This window comes from Colius striatus, chromosome W (genome assembly GCF_028858725.1).
Source record: "Colius striatus isolate bColStr4 chromosome W, bColStr4.1.hap1, whole genome shotgun sequence".
Classification (NCBI taxonomy): Eukaryota; Metazoa; Chordata; class Aves; order Coliiformes; family Coliidae; genus Colius; species Colius striatus.
The window spans coordinates 14,408,070-14,421,300 of record NC_084789.1 but is presented as its reverse complement, the minus strand read 5'-3'; the positions used below and the strand labels follow the sequence as shown (position 1 = coordinate 14,421,300).

General features: G+C 43.5%; 1 protein-coding gene across 8 annotated transcripts in view; it reads left to right on the top strand.

The window, feature by feature from the left end:
• The window catches only part of LOC133628454 (transportin-1-like), a 103,481-nt gene that overhangs the window by 23,455 nt on the left and 66,795 nt on the right, over positions 1-13,231 (top strand). For 6 of the 8 annotated variants that reach the window (XR_009820693.1, XM_062016615.1, XM_062016617.1 and 3 more), the window contains 2 exons: positions 11,653-12,041; positions 12,417-12,566. Coding sequence is in view for 7 of the 8 variants with exons in the window: in XM_062016615.1 (XP_061872599.1) it covers positions 11,738-12,041; positions 12,417-12,566 (454 nt within the window). In the remaining variant the exon portion in view is untranslated. The remainder of the gene's footprint in view (positions 1-11,652; positions 12,042-12,416; positions 12,567-13,231) is intronic. The other 2 variants (XM_062016619.1, XM_062016620.1) reach the window with 1 other exon arrangement.

The following is a 13,231-nucleotide window of genomic DNA, read 5'->3' as shown; positions in this document are numbered from 1 at the left end:
AGCCCCCTCCCCCTTTTACTGAGCAAAAAGTGGCTCCACACAAACCCATGATAAGGGGGAACTGATACTGGCACAGGTTTGTTGACTGTTGCTGGCATTGGGGGAGCTGCAGTATTTGTCACAAGGGTTGGAGTAACCATAGTACCTGGAGGTCTGTTTTACCTCCATTCCCCCTGAGGGTGCTGCTTAATGTCAAGCAGTGTTTAGTAGATACTGACCAGAGCCCAACACATTGCAGTAAGTTGTGCTGCTTTGGAATAGCCACAATATTTTCCTTTCTAGTACTCCATCACTCTGTCATGCCTTTGCAGTTGTTCAGGGATGAAGATCCAAACCATTAGGGGTGAGAAGTTTTCCAGATACCTGTTCATATTCTGCCACATGCCATTCCACCTATGACTATCCAGTCTTGGGGCAAATGGTTGGGCAGCATTCTTAAAAACAAAGTTTGCAACCTTAAACAAGAGTTGGAACAAATTCAGGAGACACAACAATAACAGCATGCTGACTGGAATGTCCCAAAGGTATTCAGAATTCTCAATAGTTGTTGGGATTAGCTTGAAGGAGAAAGGAAAGGTGAGAAAACAGGAGAAAATATCCCCCTCTGTCTTCCCAATAGATTGGATGTGATTACTAATGAATTCTGAGAGGAAAAGCCCAAGGTACTGGAATGACAATAATGCTGCGTACAAATACCAACCTGTCTCCATGACCAGTGATACAATCATCGTAAGCTGTTGTTATCCAGGATAATAAAATGGTGGTTCTCATCCCTCTCTCAGAGATTAAGAACAGTATTGCAGGGTATACATAGAACATATAAGAATTTATATAACACCACTACGTGAACAAGTAAACCAACACTGTGACCAGCAACTATTTAACAAATACAAGAAATGTATACAACAAATTTGTTTTATCACACTCTGATCAGATCTGTCCCCGTTTGAACCCTGCGAGCCCCACCTTGGGCACTAAAATGGACTGTCTGTTAAGCCTTTAAAGACTGAGGTATACGTCTCTAGAAGGTACTTCCCAAGAGACATAGTGCTTAGTTGGATGAGATGGAGTCCAGATTATTTGAAAAATATCTGAATGAAAGAAGTTTGGGTTTGCTAATTCGTAAATGAAAATTATCATTTAGATGTTCTCTTACTCTATCTGTTCCTTCTTGGTTTGTCAGGCATAAAACCTGTCAGATAATGTAGTGGCACTGCCCTGCCTTTATTTTTTGGTTAGTGTTTTTTTTGTTTATTTTTTGTGGTTTTTAATGTCCTCTGAGCTGAGCTCAGAATCCTATAGGCTTCTCTTCTGTTAATGAGTTGTTTTCTGGAGTGTGTGCATGTTGGTGCTGCTGTTTCTCAGATCACTTTCTTGATACATATCTGGGTTGACCTTTGCTGGCTGCCAGGTACCCACCAAAGCTGCTCTCTCCTCAGCTGGACAGGAGTTAGAAAATACATTGAAAGGCTCATGGGTTGAGATAAGGACAGGGAGATAACTCACCAATTACTGTCACGGGCAAAACAGACTCTACTCAGGGAAATGAATGTATTGCCAATTAACACCAGTGCAGGATAATGAGAAATAATAACAAATTTTAGAACACCTTCTCCCCACCCCTCACTTCTTCCCAGGCTTAACTTCACTCCTGACTTCTCTACCTCCTCCCTGTGAGTGATGCAGGAGGATGGGGAATAAATGTTGCAGTCAGTTCCTAACACTTTGTTACTCCTTCCCCCTCACACTCTTTCCCTGCTCCAGCATGGGATCCCACCCATGAGAGATAGTCCTTCAAAAACTGCTCCATTATGAATTCCCCATGGGGCACAGTCCTTCAGGAATGGACTTCTCCAGCATGGGTCTCCTGTGGGGTCACAAGTTGTACCAGAAAGCCTGCTCTAGCATGGGCTGCAGGTCCTGCCAAGAGCTTTCTCCAATACGGGTCTTGCACAGGATTACAGACTCCTTCAGGGCAAATCCACCTGCTCCAGCATGTGGTCCTCCCAGGGCTGCAGGGGGATATCTGTTCCACTGTGGACTTCCATGGGCTGCAGGGTGACAGCAGCTTGCCCTCACCATGGTCTTCATCAGGGACTGTAGAGGAATCTCTGCTCCAGTACCTGGAGCATCTCCTCCCCCTCCTTCACTGGAGGGAGGAGCTGGCTGGGACACTCCAGTGTGGCTGTGAGCAGCTGCATGGTTCTTTGTTGCTGGCTGGGCTTAAACCACAACAATGTCACAGCTTATTACTTTTTAGGTAAGATGTGACGTACCGAATGCCTCTCTGTAGTGAAAAAGGAACAGAACTGCTGATGAGAGGTTCTATTCTAGTTCCAGAGTCAGGCTGTCCATCCTTATTGCCAAACATAAATGTTTTGTGTCAGATCTACCTTTTATCCTTCTTAGACAAAGAGGACATGGTCAGTTTGCATAGTTTCAGTAAAGTTTTGAGTTTGACTTCTTTTCCTGTGTCCTTTAGGAGTGTTGCTGGGCTCTTGGCAGGACCTACACTAACAGGAACATATATTGAGATAAATGCATGATGTTTCTGGTCACTTTTTGCTGGCCCATATAGCCATTATCTATCCTGTTGCAACTATACAAAGTCCTTGTGATTCTGATCTTGGATCATGTTTTAGTGACAGATTGTTTACCCAATACTAATGTGGGAATTCTAGTCTTTGATCTTACTAGGGTGTTATCTCAGTTAATCAAGCATGGCCTGGTGTAAGGCTATCACGCTCAAGGATCAGAATCCTTGAGATGGACTTTTAGTCTGAGGGTGGATGAGCTGATATTGAAAACACTGCTTGAGTACTACCTTTGTCATTAGCTCTAAAGATGATCTTTTAAGTTTATTTCCAAAATGCTTTGGAGTTTTAAAACCAGTTAAAGATAGAGAAGTGTCTTTGCAATCTTGATCTTGTTCATATGATGACTTAATCATCTAGAATACCTTACTTCAACAGAAAATAGTACCATGGAGGAAGGTCCTGTCCCCATCCTCCCCCAAATTTTTGTTTTAATAGAAGTCACCACAGATGTCATCATTACTAGAAAATAAATTAGCACTAACAATTCCTCTAGCTCTGCAAGCAGAATTTGAAATGACTTTTTTGTAAACTGTTACTGGGATCCAAAGCGGTCTTGTGGGTTTGATGTGAATGTTTTCTGATGAGTGTTGGAATTTAAATTTGATCTGGACAGCAGTTTTCATGAGTCCATTCCATTATGAACTTTCTTGGTGTGTTCATGTTGAAAGATCTTTGAAGTTGAGCAAGAAAAAGACCACTGTGCGAAGTTAGGTGTTGATCAACCAGCTTCCAGTTTCAGGAAGGTATTTTTGGTAAACAGAATTAATCCTGAAAACTGGTTAAGCAGCTTTAACTGTTTAACTAAAATACCTCCTACCATCAGCTCCCCGCCCCCCCCCCCAAGAACATCATCCCGTGTGATGTCATTATTAATTAGGCTAAAAATCTGACTGGATAACAATTCAGAAGTCAAGTTGGATTAATGTATCCTTACAGTTTAAAATGCTGCATAACATATGTAGTGTCCTATTTAAACAGGTTTTCCCTTAAATTCAGATATGTTAAGAATAACAAAAAGAAACTAAGCCCAGATGAATTTTAGTAACAAAGTAATTGAGGTGTATTAATATCTTAAGGGAAACCAAGTTATGCGATAATGAATTTTGTCAGATCAGACCACTAAAAGTTCCATTTCCCCCATCCCCTTATGATGACTAATTCTTATCTATGCTTCTGTATAGACATTGCAATGCCGATTTAAAGAAAATGCTTCTCCTAAGTAGTTCTATGGCATACATACCACATGTAAGAAGTGTCAGGTTTTTATTTTTATTTCTTCAATTAAGAGTCTTGAAGGAATTCACTGATAGCTTCAAAGTTTGTGTTATGTGATTGAATGCTTTGGGAATACTTTCTTGAAACTCCTTATTCTGAACATCCAGAATGAGTGGAGCATGGGATCTCCATTATCTCTTTCCCTATCTCTGAAACCTATAAAAGGAAAGCATTAAAAAAGAACAGATGCAATAACAAGGATCTTGATCGTAGTACCTGTTTACTAGCTTAGTGTCTTCATGTATGGATGAGGAGCCAACAGAATTTATGGGTCAGGATTAAAGGGGGGGCAGGAACAGGGGACGTTACAGTAAGGGTCTGCTACAGGCCACCCAATCAGGAAGACTGAGTGAATGAGGCCCTATATAGACAGATAGGAGCAGCCTCACATTCACAAGCCCTGCTCCTCACGGGGAATTTCAACCACCCTGATATCTGTTGGAGGGACCACACAGCAGAGTATAAGCAATCCATCAGGTTCCTGGAATATATTAATGATAACTTCTTTCTTCGAGTGACAGAGATGCCAATGAGGCGAGATGCTATGCTGCACCTTGTTCTCACAAACAAGAAGGATCTGGTGGGGGATGTGAAGCTCAAGGGCAGCCTTGGCTACAGTGACCATGAAATGGTGGAGTTCAAGATTCTTAGAGCAGTGAGGAAGGAACACAGGAAGCTTGCTACCCTGTGCTTCAGGAGAGCAGAATTTAGCCTCTTTAGGGAACTGCTTGGTAGAGTACCATGGGACAAAGCCCTGGAGGGAAGAGAGGCCCAAGAAAGCTGGTTAATGGTCGAGGATCACCTCCTCCAAGCTCAGGAGCAATGCATCCCAACAAAGAGTAAGTTGGGTAAAAACACCAGGAGGCCTGCATGAATGAACGAGGAGTTCCTGGACAAACTCCCAACACAACAAGGAAGCCTATAGAGGGTGGAAGCAAGGACAGATAGCCTGTGAGGAAGACAGAGACATTGTTCGGGCAGCCAGGGATCAGATTGGGAAAGCTAAAGCTATGATATAATTAAATCTGGCCAGGGACATCAAGGGCAACAAGAAAAGCTTCTATAGGTATGTTGATGATAAAAGGAAGACTAGGTAAAATGTGGGCCTTCTCTGGAAGGAAACAGGAGACCTGATTACCTAGGACATGGAGAAGGCTTGAGGTGCTCAACAACTATTTTGCTTTAGTCTTCAATGGGAAGTCCTCCATCCACACCACCCAAGTCACAGAAGGCAAAGGCAGGGACTGGGAGAATGAGGAACTGCCCACTGTAGAAGATCAGGTTCCAGAGCAGCTAACGAACCTGAAGGTGCACAAGTCCATGGGTCCTGAGGGAACTGGCAGATGAAGTGGCTAAGCCACTATCCATAATCTTTAACAAGTTGTGGCAGTCTGGTGAAGTTCCTGCTGACTGGAAAAGGAGAAATATACCCCCCATTTAAAAAAAGGGAAGAAAGGAAGACCCAGCAAACAACAGGCCAGTCACTCTCACCTCTGTGCCCAGCAAGATCATGGAGTAGATCTTTCTGGAAACTGTGGGCCCATGTGAATCTCATGAAGTTTAACAAGGCCAAGTGCAAGATCCTGTATATGGGTCAGAGCAATTCCAAGCACAAATGCAGGCTGGGTGATGAGTGGATTGAGAACATTCCAGTGGAGAAGGACTTGGGGATATTGGTGGATGAAAATCTGAATATGACAGCAATGTGCCCTTGCAGCCCAGAAATCCAAAGATATCCTAGACTGCATCAAAAGAAGCATGGCCAACAAATCAAGGGAGGTGATTCTGCATTTCTACTCTGCTCTTGTGAGACCCCACCTGGAGTACTGTGTTCAGCCCTGGGGCCTTCAGCATAAGAAGAACATGGATCTGTTGGAGTGAGTCCAGAGGAGGGCCACGAAGATGATTCGAAGGCTGGAGCATCTCTCCTATGAAGACAGACTGAGAGAGTTGAGGTTGTTCAGCCTGGAGAAGACTCCTGGGAGACCTTATAATAGCCTTCCAGTACCTAAAGGGTGCCTATGAGAAAGCCAGAGCAAGACTTTTTGAAAGGACATGTAGCAATAGGACAAGGGGATGTGGCTTCAAACTGAAAGAGGGTAGATTTAGATTAGATGTAAGGAAAAAGTTCTTCCCTGTGAGGGTGGTGCACTGGAACAGGTTGCCCAGAGAGGTTGTGGATGCCCTCTCCTTGGAAGTATTCAAGGTCAGGTTAGACGGGGCTTTGTGCAACCTGGTTTAGTGGAAGGTGTCACTGCCCATGGCAGGGGGAGTTGGACTAAATGACCTTTAAGGTCCCTTCTAACCCAAACCATTCTATCATTCTGTGTACATAATCATATTGGTTTAGGTTCTTCAAAGGTGCTGTTCACTGTAAGCAAAGTCATTATGGGGGTGAGTCTTGAATTATATTTTCTCTCAAGTGGCTTGTAGAGAGAAAGGACAGAGATTTTCAGGCTTTCCCTAGATTATTTTTTGCTGTGCTGCCTTCTGAGTGTCAGGTAGTATTTGGTAAAGACTGATGGTTTGTTTCTTGTGGGATTTTTTTGTAAGTTGGAGGTATTTAGTCATCCTTTGAAGCCTTTCCTTAGTATTACTTAAGAGAGAAACATAGTCTGCTGCAAGGGGTGTTTCTTTGTTTACTTTTATTAAGTTAAACTCTCCTACTCGGTCATGTTTGCTTTATTGTTTCTCATGTCAGATCTAAGTGGACTTAAAATGCCAGTATCAAGCATCTCTGTGTAGTGATTCCCTAGAAAAGGGGAAGGTGTTGCTAGTGTAAATTCTAAATATACTTCTGTCCACCAAATAGTACTTGATTCAGTGCAGTTCATAGAATCATAAAATGGTAGGGGTGGGAAGGGACCTTTAGAGATCATCTAGTCCAACCTCCCTGCAGAAGCAGATTCACCTAGATCAGGTCGCATAGGAAAATGTCCAAGTGGGTCTTGAAGACCTCCAAGGAAGGAGCCTCCACAACCCCTCTGGGAAGCCTGTTCCACTGCTCCGTCACCCTCACGGTGAAATAGTTTTTTCTTATGTTTAAGTGGAACTTTTTGTGTTCCAGCTTCATCCCATTACCCCTTGTCCTGTTTTCTGTCTACTATAGAAAAAATGGATGTCCCAAGCTCCTGTCACCCACCATTTAGATATTTATAAATGTTAATAAGATCTCCCCTCAATCTCCTCCAGACTAAACAGCCCCAGTTCCCGCAGCCTTTCCTCATATGAAAGATGTTCTATACCCTTGATCATCTTTGTGGCCCTGCGCTGGACTCTCTCCAGAAGTTCTCTATCCCTCTTGAGCTGAGGAGCCCAGAACTGGACATAGTACTCCAGATGAGGCCTCACCAGGGCAGAGTAGAGAGGGAGAAGAACCTCCCTTGACCTGCTGGCCACACTCTTCTTGATGCATCCCAGGATGCCATTAGCCTTCTTGGCCATGAGGACATATTGCTGGCTCATGGTTAGTTTATTATCAATCAGGACTCCCAGGTCTCTCTCTGCAGAGCTGCTCTTCAGCAGTTTGACCACCAGCCTGTACTGGTGCATGGGGTTTTTCCTTCCCAGATGCAGGACTCTGCACTTGTCCTTGTTGAAGCTGATGAGGTTCCTCTGTGCCCAACTCTCAAGCCGGTCGAGATCCCGCTGAATGGCAGCACAGCCTTCTGGGGAATCAGCCAGTCCTCCCAGTTTGGTGTCATCATTGAACTTGCTGAGGGTACACTCTGTCCTCTCACCAGGTCCTTCTCTGGTGATATTTTTAAATCTTTGCCCTCTGACCAGTTTGTGATCACATCTAGGATTCCTGGGTGACTGGGATTTCCTATAGGGGCTCATTGTGTGATCAGTGTGACCCACTTACTCCATGTAGCATCAGTCGCATGATGTGTGGAGGAGAACATCCCTTGGAGCATCCAGCCCAGCACTGGCAGTCGGGGTGCCAGGAGGAGCTATGTTTCTTTGCCAATCACTTCCAAGGCAACTCAAACTCTTTCATATGTTGCCAATATCTCCTTCTTGGTTGGAGTATAGTGGGCCTCAGATCCTCTGTATCCCTAACTCCAAAACTGGAGGGGTTGGCCTCGAGTCTCCCTGGGTACTTTCTGCCAGAGGTTCCAGCTATGGTCATTCTCCCTGGCTGCAGTGTATAGCACATTTTTCATATCTGGTCCTGTGCAGAGCAGCTCAAGTGCCCTTTCATGAACAATCTCCAGCTTAATTTGGTCTAAACAAATGGCTCACCACCTGTGATCCAATGGCTTCCAATTGAAAATCAGGGTTCCTGAAGTGCCCTCCCCCAAATATATACTGGACATGATGTCAGTATGGTATGGCAGATCCATTGGCCAGCCTGAGTCAGCTGCCCTGATTGTGCCCCTTCCTAGCTTCTTGTGAAGGTTAACCGTATCCTGGCCAAACACAGGACAGATAATAACAGTGTAATAACTAAAATATAATAATAAAATATAATGCTATAGTTGTTCTTAAAAGGAATATTAAAAAGAGAGTGGGAGAAACAAATCCAAAGAAAAAAACAAGTGATGCCTGCAGATCACTGCTAGGGCATTGGTCAGTGGGTAATGAGCAATTGCATTGTGCCTCACTTGCCTTTTCCGGGTTTTGTTTCTCTTTTTGTTTTATTCATATTCTGTTTTAGTTATTACACCGTTCTTATTCTCAACCAACAAGTTTTGTTTTCTTTTCCGATTCTCCTCCCCATCCTACAGGGTGGTGTCAGGGTGCGGGGCCAAGGAGCAAACGACTGTGTGATCTTTAGTTGCTGGCTGGGATCAAACCATGACAGGTTTTGCTTTGAATTCAGAGAGTATTTCAGGCAAACCTGAATCTGATCAAGAGTTCAATTGAGAACTTCCTTTAGGTCATTCTCTGCATCTACATCATTGACATCTTCAAAACTTAAGCAATATGACTGTTGTGGTTTGGCCCAGCTAGCACAGAAGCACCACGACAGTCTCTCGCTCGGTGCCCCCATTCACTCCCACCCTCGTTAGGATGGCAGAGGCCCCAGCGAAATGAGAGCAAAAAGATAAGCAAGGTTGTTGTGGATTAAGACAAGGGCAGTGAGGGCTCACTGTCAATTACGGTTCCGGGCAAAACAGACTCCAGTACTTGACTTAGAGAGGAAAGTAGGAAAGTTTATTCTGCAAGAAACAGAACTGAATAAAAGCAAAAAGGGAGTAGGATGATGATAAAATTACAACCAGCGCTTTAAGATCTCCCTCCCTCATCCCTCCTTTCTTCTCCGACCCAGCTCACTGCTCCCAATATCTCTACCTCCTCCCCCCTCAGTGACTCAGGGGGGCAGGGAATGGGGATGTGGTCAGTCTTTCACAGATGGGCTCTGCCGCTTCTCTCTTCTCAGATGGGGACGACTCCTGGCATTCTTCCCCTGCTCCAACATGGGATTTCTCCCCCTGGGGCACAATCCTTAACAAACTTCTCTGGTGTGAGTTGTTCCCAACCGCTGCGGCTTCTGCCGATACATGGTCCCTCACACAGGACGCAGTCCTTGGTGAATATCTCTGGAGTGGATTCTTCACCGCGATTGCAGTTTCTGCAGTTGCAGGGTCCCTCTCTCAGGACAAGGCCTCTTCTGGGCATAAGTTTAATCAATTGCTTTGTCGTGGGTTCCTTCCCACAGTTACAGCTGTGGATATTGAGTCCCTTCCTCGGGACACGGCCTGCTCCGGCCATAGTGATACAGGGTCCCTCCCTCGGGACACAGCCTTTTCTGACCATAGTTTTAAAGAAGAAAATCACTGCCCCTGGCTCGGGTTCTGCAGTGAAGTGATTAGGTCTCTCCCACAGGACATGACCTCCTCTAGCCATAGTCACTGTCCCTGACTCAGGGCCTTCAATGAAGTGAATCGCTGCCCCTGGTCCGAGGCCAGCTTTAGCAACATGAGTCTCTGCCCCTGATATGGGGTCATTATCAAAATGAGTCTCCACCGCTGATGCGGGGTCTTTAAAGAAATGCAAATAAATCTCAGCTTCGCTAGTCCTCTCCGCAAAATGCAGGAGAGTCTCTGCTCCAGCACACCTCCTCCCTTCTTTCATCACTGACCTTGGAGTCCGCATGGTTGTTTCTCTCACTGTTCCTACTCCTTGCACCACCACCAGCCAGGAGAAGAAGGAACAGAAGAAGGAAGAAACAGGAAGAAGAAGGAGGGAGAAGCCTCCTCTTCCAACTTCTTCTTAGAAAGTGGTCGTGGAGGCATCTAATTGACTCAGCCCTAGAAGTGGATCTGGCTCAGAGCTGGGGAGAATTGCCAGCAATTTCTTACAGGAGCTATCTTTACAGCCCCTTCCCCCTTACCAGAAAAGGCTGTCATGTCAAACCATGACAATGACTAAGTTACTTCATTTGACTTGCCAAGTAATAATGATAATAGTAATACTTGTCACATCTCATAACTGCATTCTGTAGTTGAGAGGGGTTTGTCCACTCATCTAATCTTTAATATTTTTATTTAAAATAATAAAACTATTCTTCCAGAGAAGTTGTTGTTGCAGGGCTATACAAATGGAATGACTTATTTTTACTTTGTTTACAAGCTGGTGGACATTAAAAACCTATAGTGTAGGTGAAGTTATTGTATTGTTTCAAATATTGATTCATAATCCTTTCGACATAGAACATTCAGATCTCACTTTCAGCATGTTTCAGAAGTAATGCCATGCTCTTGGTTAAAGAAGTAAACGTGAGTCTGCTCCAATATAACCGAAAAATCTAGACTATTTTTTTTCCACTCCCCTTGTCTCAATAATTTAGAGGAATTTTCAGGCAAAAAGAGCTCAGTGAACTCAAACTGTTGTCTAAACTTTAATTATTACTCTGTTTAGATCAATTCTTGTGACTTTTTTCTTATGGTTCATCCTGTGTAACACCTGTTAACATTGTTTCAAGACTTTTTTCTTCTCCCTCTAATTATTAATTTAATCCATTAATAGAACAGATGATGTCTGAAGGGAGTACAATATTTTGTAGAAAAAATGAATGCTGTTTTTATGAGAGTAGAGAGTGGCAGACTTACTGGGTAGTCCTTACCTCATTTCTGGGTCTTACTATAGTGAAAGCTTGGTTGTCATCTATTTCATACAGTAATAGTGCTACAGCAAGCCTGTCAATATAATTAGAATGTCTTTGAATACTCTTTCATGAGTCTCCTATATCTTGTGAGTTGTGATTTTGCCCAGCCAGCAACGAAGCACCATGACAGTCTCTTGCTCACTGCCCCCCATTCACCCCCACCCTCATTAGGATGGTGGAGGCCCCAGCGAGACTGGAGGGAAAAAAACAAACCAAGAACCTTGTGGTTTGAGACAAGGACAGGGAGGGCTCACTGCCAATTATGGTTCTGGGCAAAACAGACTCCACTACTCAACTTAGAGAGGAAAGTAAGGAAAGTTTATTCTACTACCTACAAGAAACAGAATAGGAAAAAAAGCAAAAAGAGAGCAGGATGATGAGAAAAATGCAACCAGCACTTTAAGATCTTCCTCCTCCATCCCTCCTTTCTTCCCTGACTTAACTCATTGCTCCTGATATCTCTCCCTCCTCCCCCATCAATGACTTGGGTCGGGAGATTGGGGGGGAAGGGAATGGGGGATATGGTCAGTCTCTCACAGATGGTCTCTGCTGCTTCTTTCTTCTCAGAGGAGGACTACTCCTCGCATTCTTCCCCTGCTCCAATACAGGGTCCCTCCCACAGGACACAGTCCTTAATGAACCTCTGGCATGAATTCTTCCCAACAGCTACAGCTTCTGCTCAAAAACTCCTCCAGCGTTGGACTCCGGCCAGCAGCATTCTGGGCGCCTTCTGCTGCAACACCACCCTTCCATGAATTCACAGCCTCCTCTGGGCATAGTCACTGCCCCTGGTGTGGGATCCTCTATGAACTGCCAAAAAATCTCTGCTTCACCACTCCACAGGATGCAGCGGGGGTCTCTGCTCCAGCACACCTCCTCCTCTCTTGCCTCACCGACCTTGGGGTCCGCATGGTTGCTTCTTTCTCCTCCAAGTCCTTGCACTATCACCAGCCGGAAAAAGAAAAACAAGAGCAAGAAGGAAGAAGAAAAACCCTCCTCTTCTGGCTTCTTCTCAAAAAGTGATCGTGGAGGCACCCAATTGGCTCAGCCCCAGGGTGCGACTCAGAGCTGGGGAAAGTTTCGAGCAACTTCTTACAGTAGCCATCTTTATAGCCCCTTCCCCATTACCAGAAACAGCTCCACACAAACCCATAACATAAGTTCACATCTATTCCTTGCTTATCTATAAAAAATTTTCTTAAAATGTAGAATTTGAAATACTGATAGTCTAATTCTGAATAAATGGAAATAGTGAACTCTGAAACTAAAAGAACTTTGCTATGTGAATTGATGGGTATATTTGGAAGGAGAGTTAAGGAAATAAAGATTAATATCTCTCACTATAAACTTTGATTTTGTTGCATTGTTCTGGACACCTGATTTATCCTATGAGGTGACAGAAGTTTGAATGCAATTATTTTCTGTTGCAGATGAACCGACACGTTCCTTGAGCGGTCTCATCTTGAAGAATAATGTAAAAGCACATTTTCACAACTTTCCAAATGGAGTAACTGACTTCATTAAAAGTGAATGTCTAAACAACATTGGTGATTCCTCCCCCTTAATTAGAGCTACTGTAGGTAAGTTTACTTTTATTACTATTTTGTGCACGCTAGAAAAGTTACTGATATGAGAGCTGCATTATTGAGAGTTAATAAACTCCTAAAACTGTTTGCTTCTGATAATTGTCACCATTATACCATGTTTTGATACTGATATTAATCTTCACTATGAATATATTAGTCACATTTCTTTTTGCTTCATTTTCTCTTAAAACTGATTTAGCAATTGAGTTCTTATCTCTTGAAATGTGAGTGAACATAAGTTTACTTGGATCTACTAAAATTCAACTTGCTGCCAATTTTAATACCTAAAAACAGGAACAAGGTAAAGGTCTGACTTCAGAACTATTTCAGCACTCCACTTGCATCAATGAAACCCTTCTGTTAGCTGATTTCCACCCTGCCTCCCCCAAATATATGCACACCTCTTTGGGGAATCATTATACCATGCATAACACACACTAGGATAATGAGTTTGTTTTTTTAAAACATCTTCTATCAGAATAAAGTACATAAAGTGTGGTCATCAGAACATTAGCCAGAAGTGAAGTGATTTTTGTTGCATGAATTTCTGATTTCCTAAATACTGTGGTTTAGTACACCTCTTCTATAACATGCATATTTGTGGGTTTTTTTACTTATTTCTATGTAATGCTGATTTTCTGTCTGCTTTTTGTGATTTT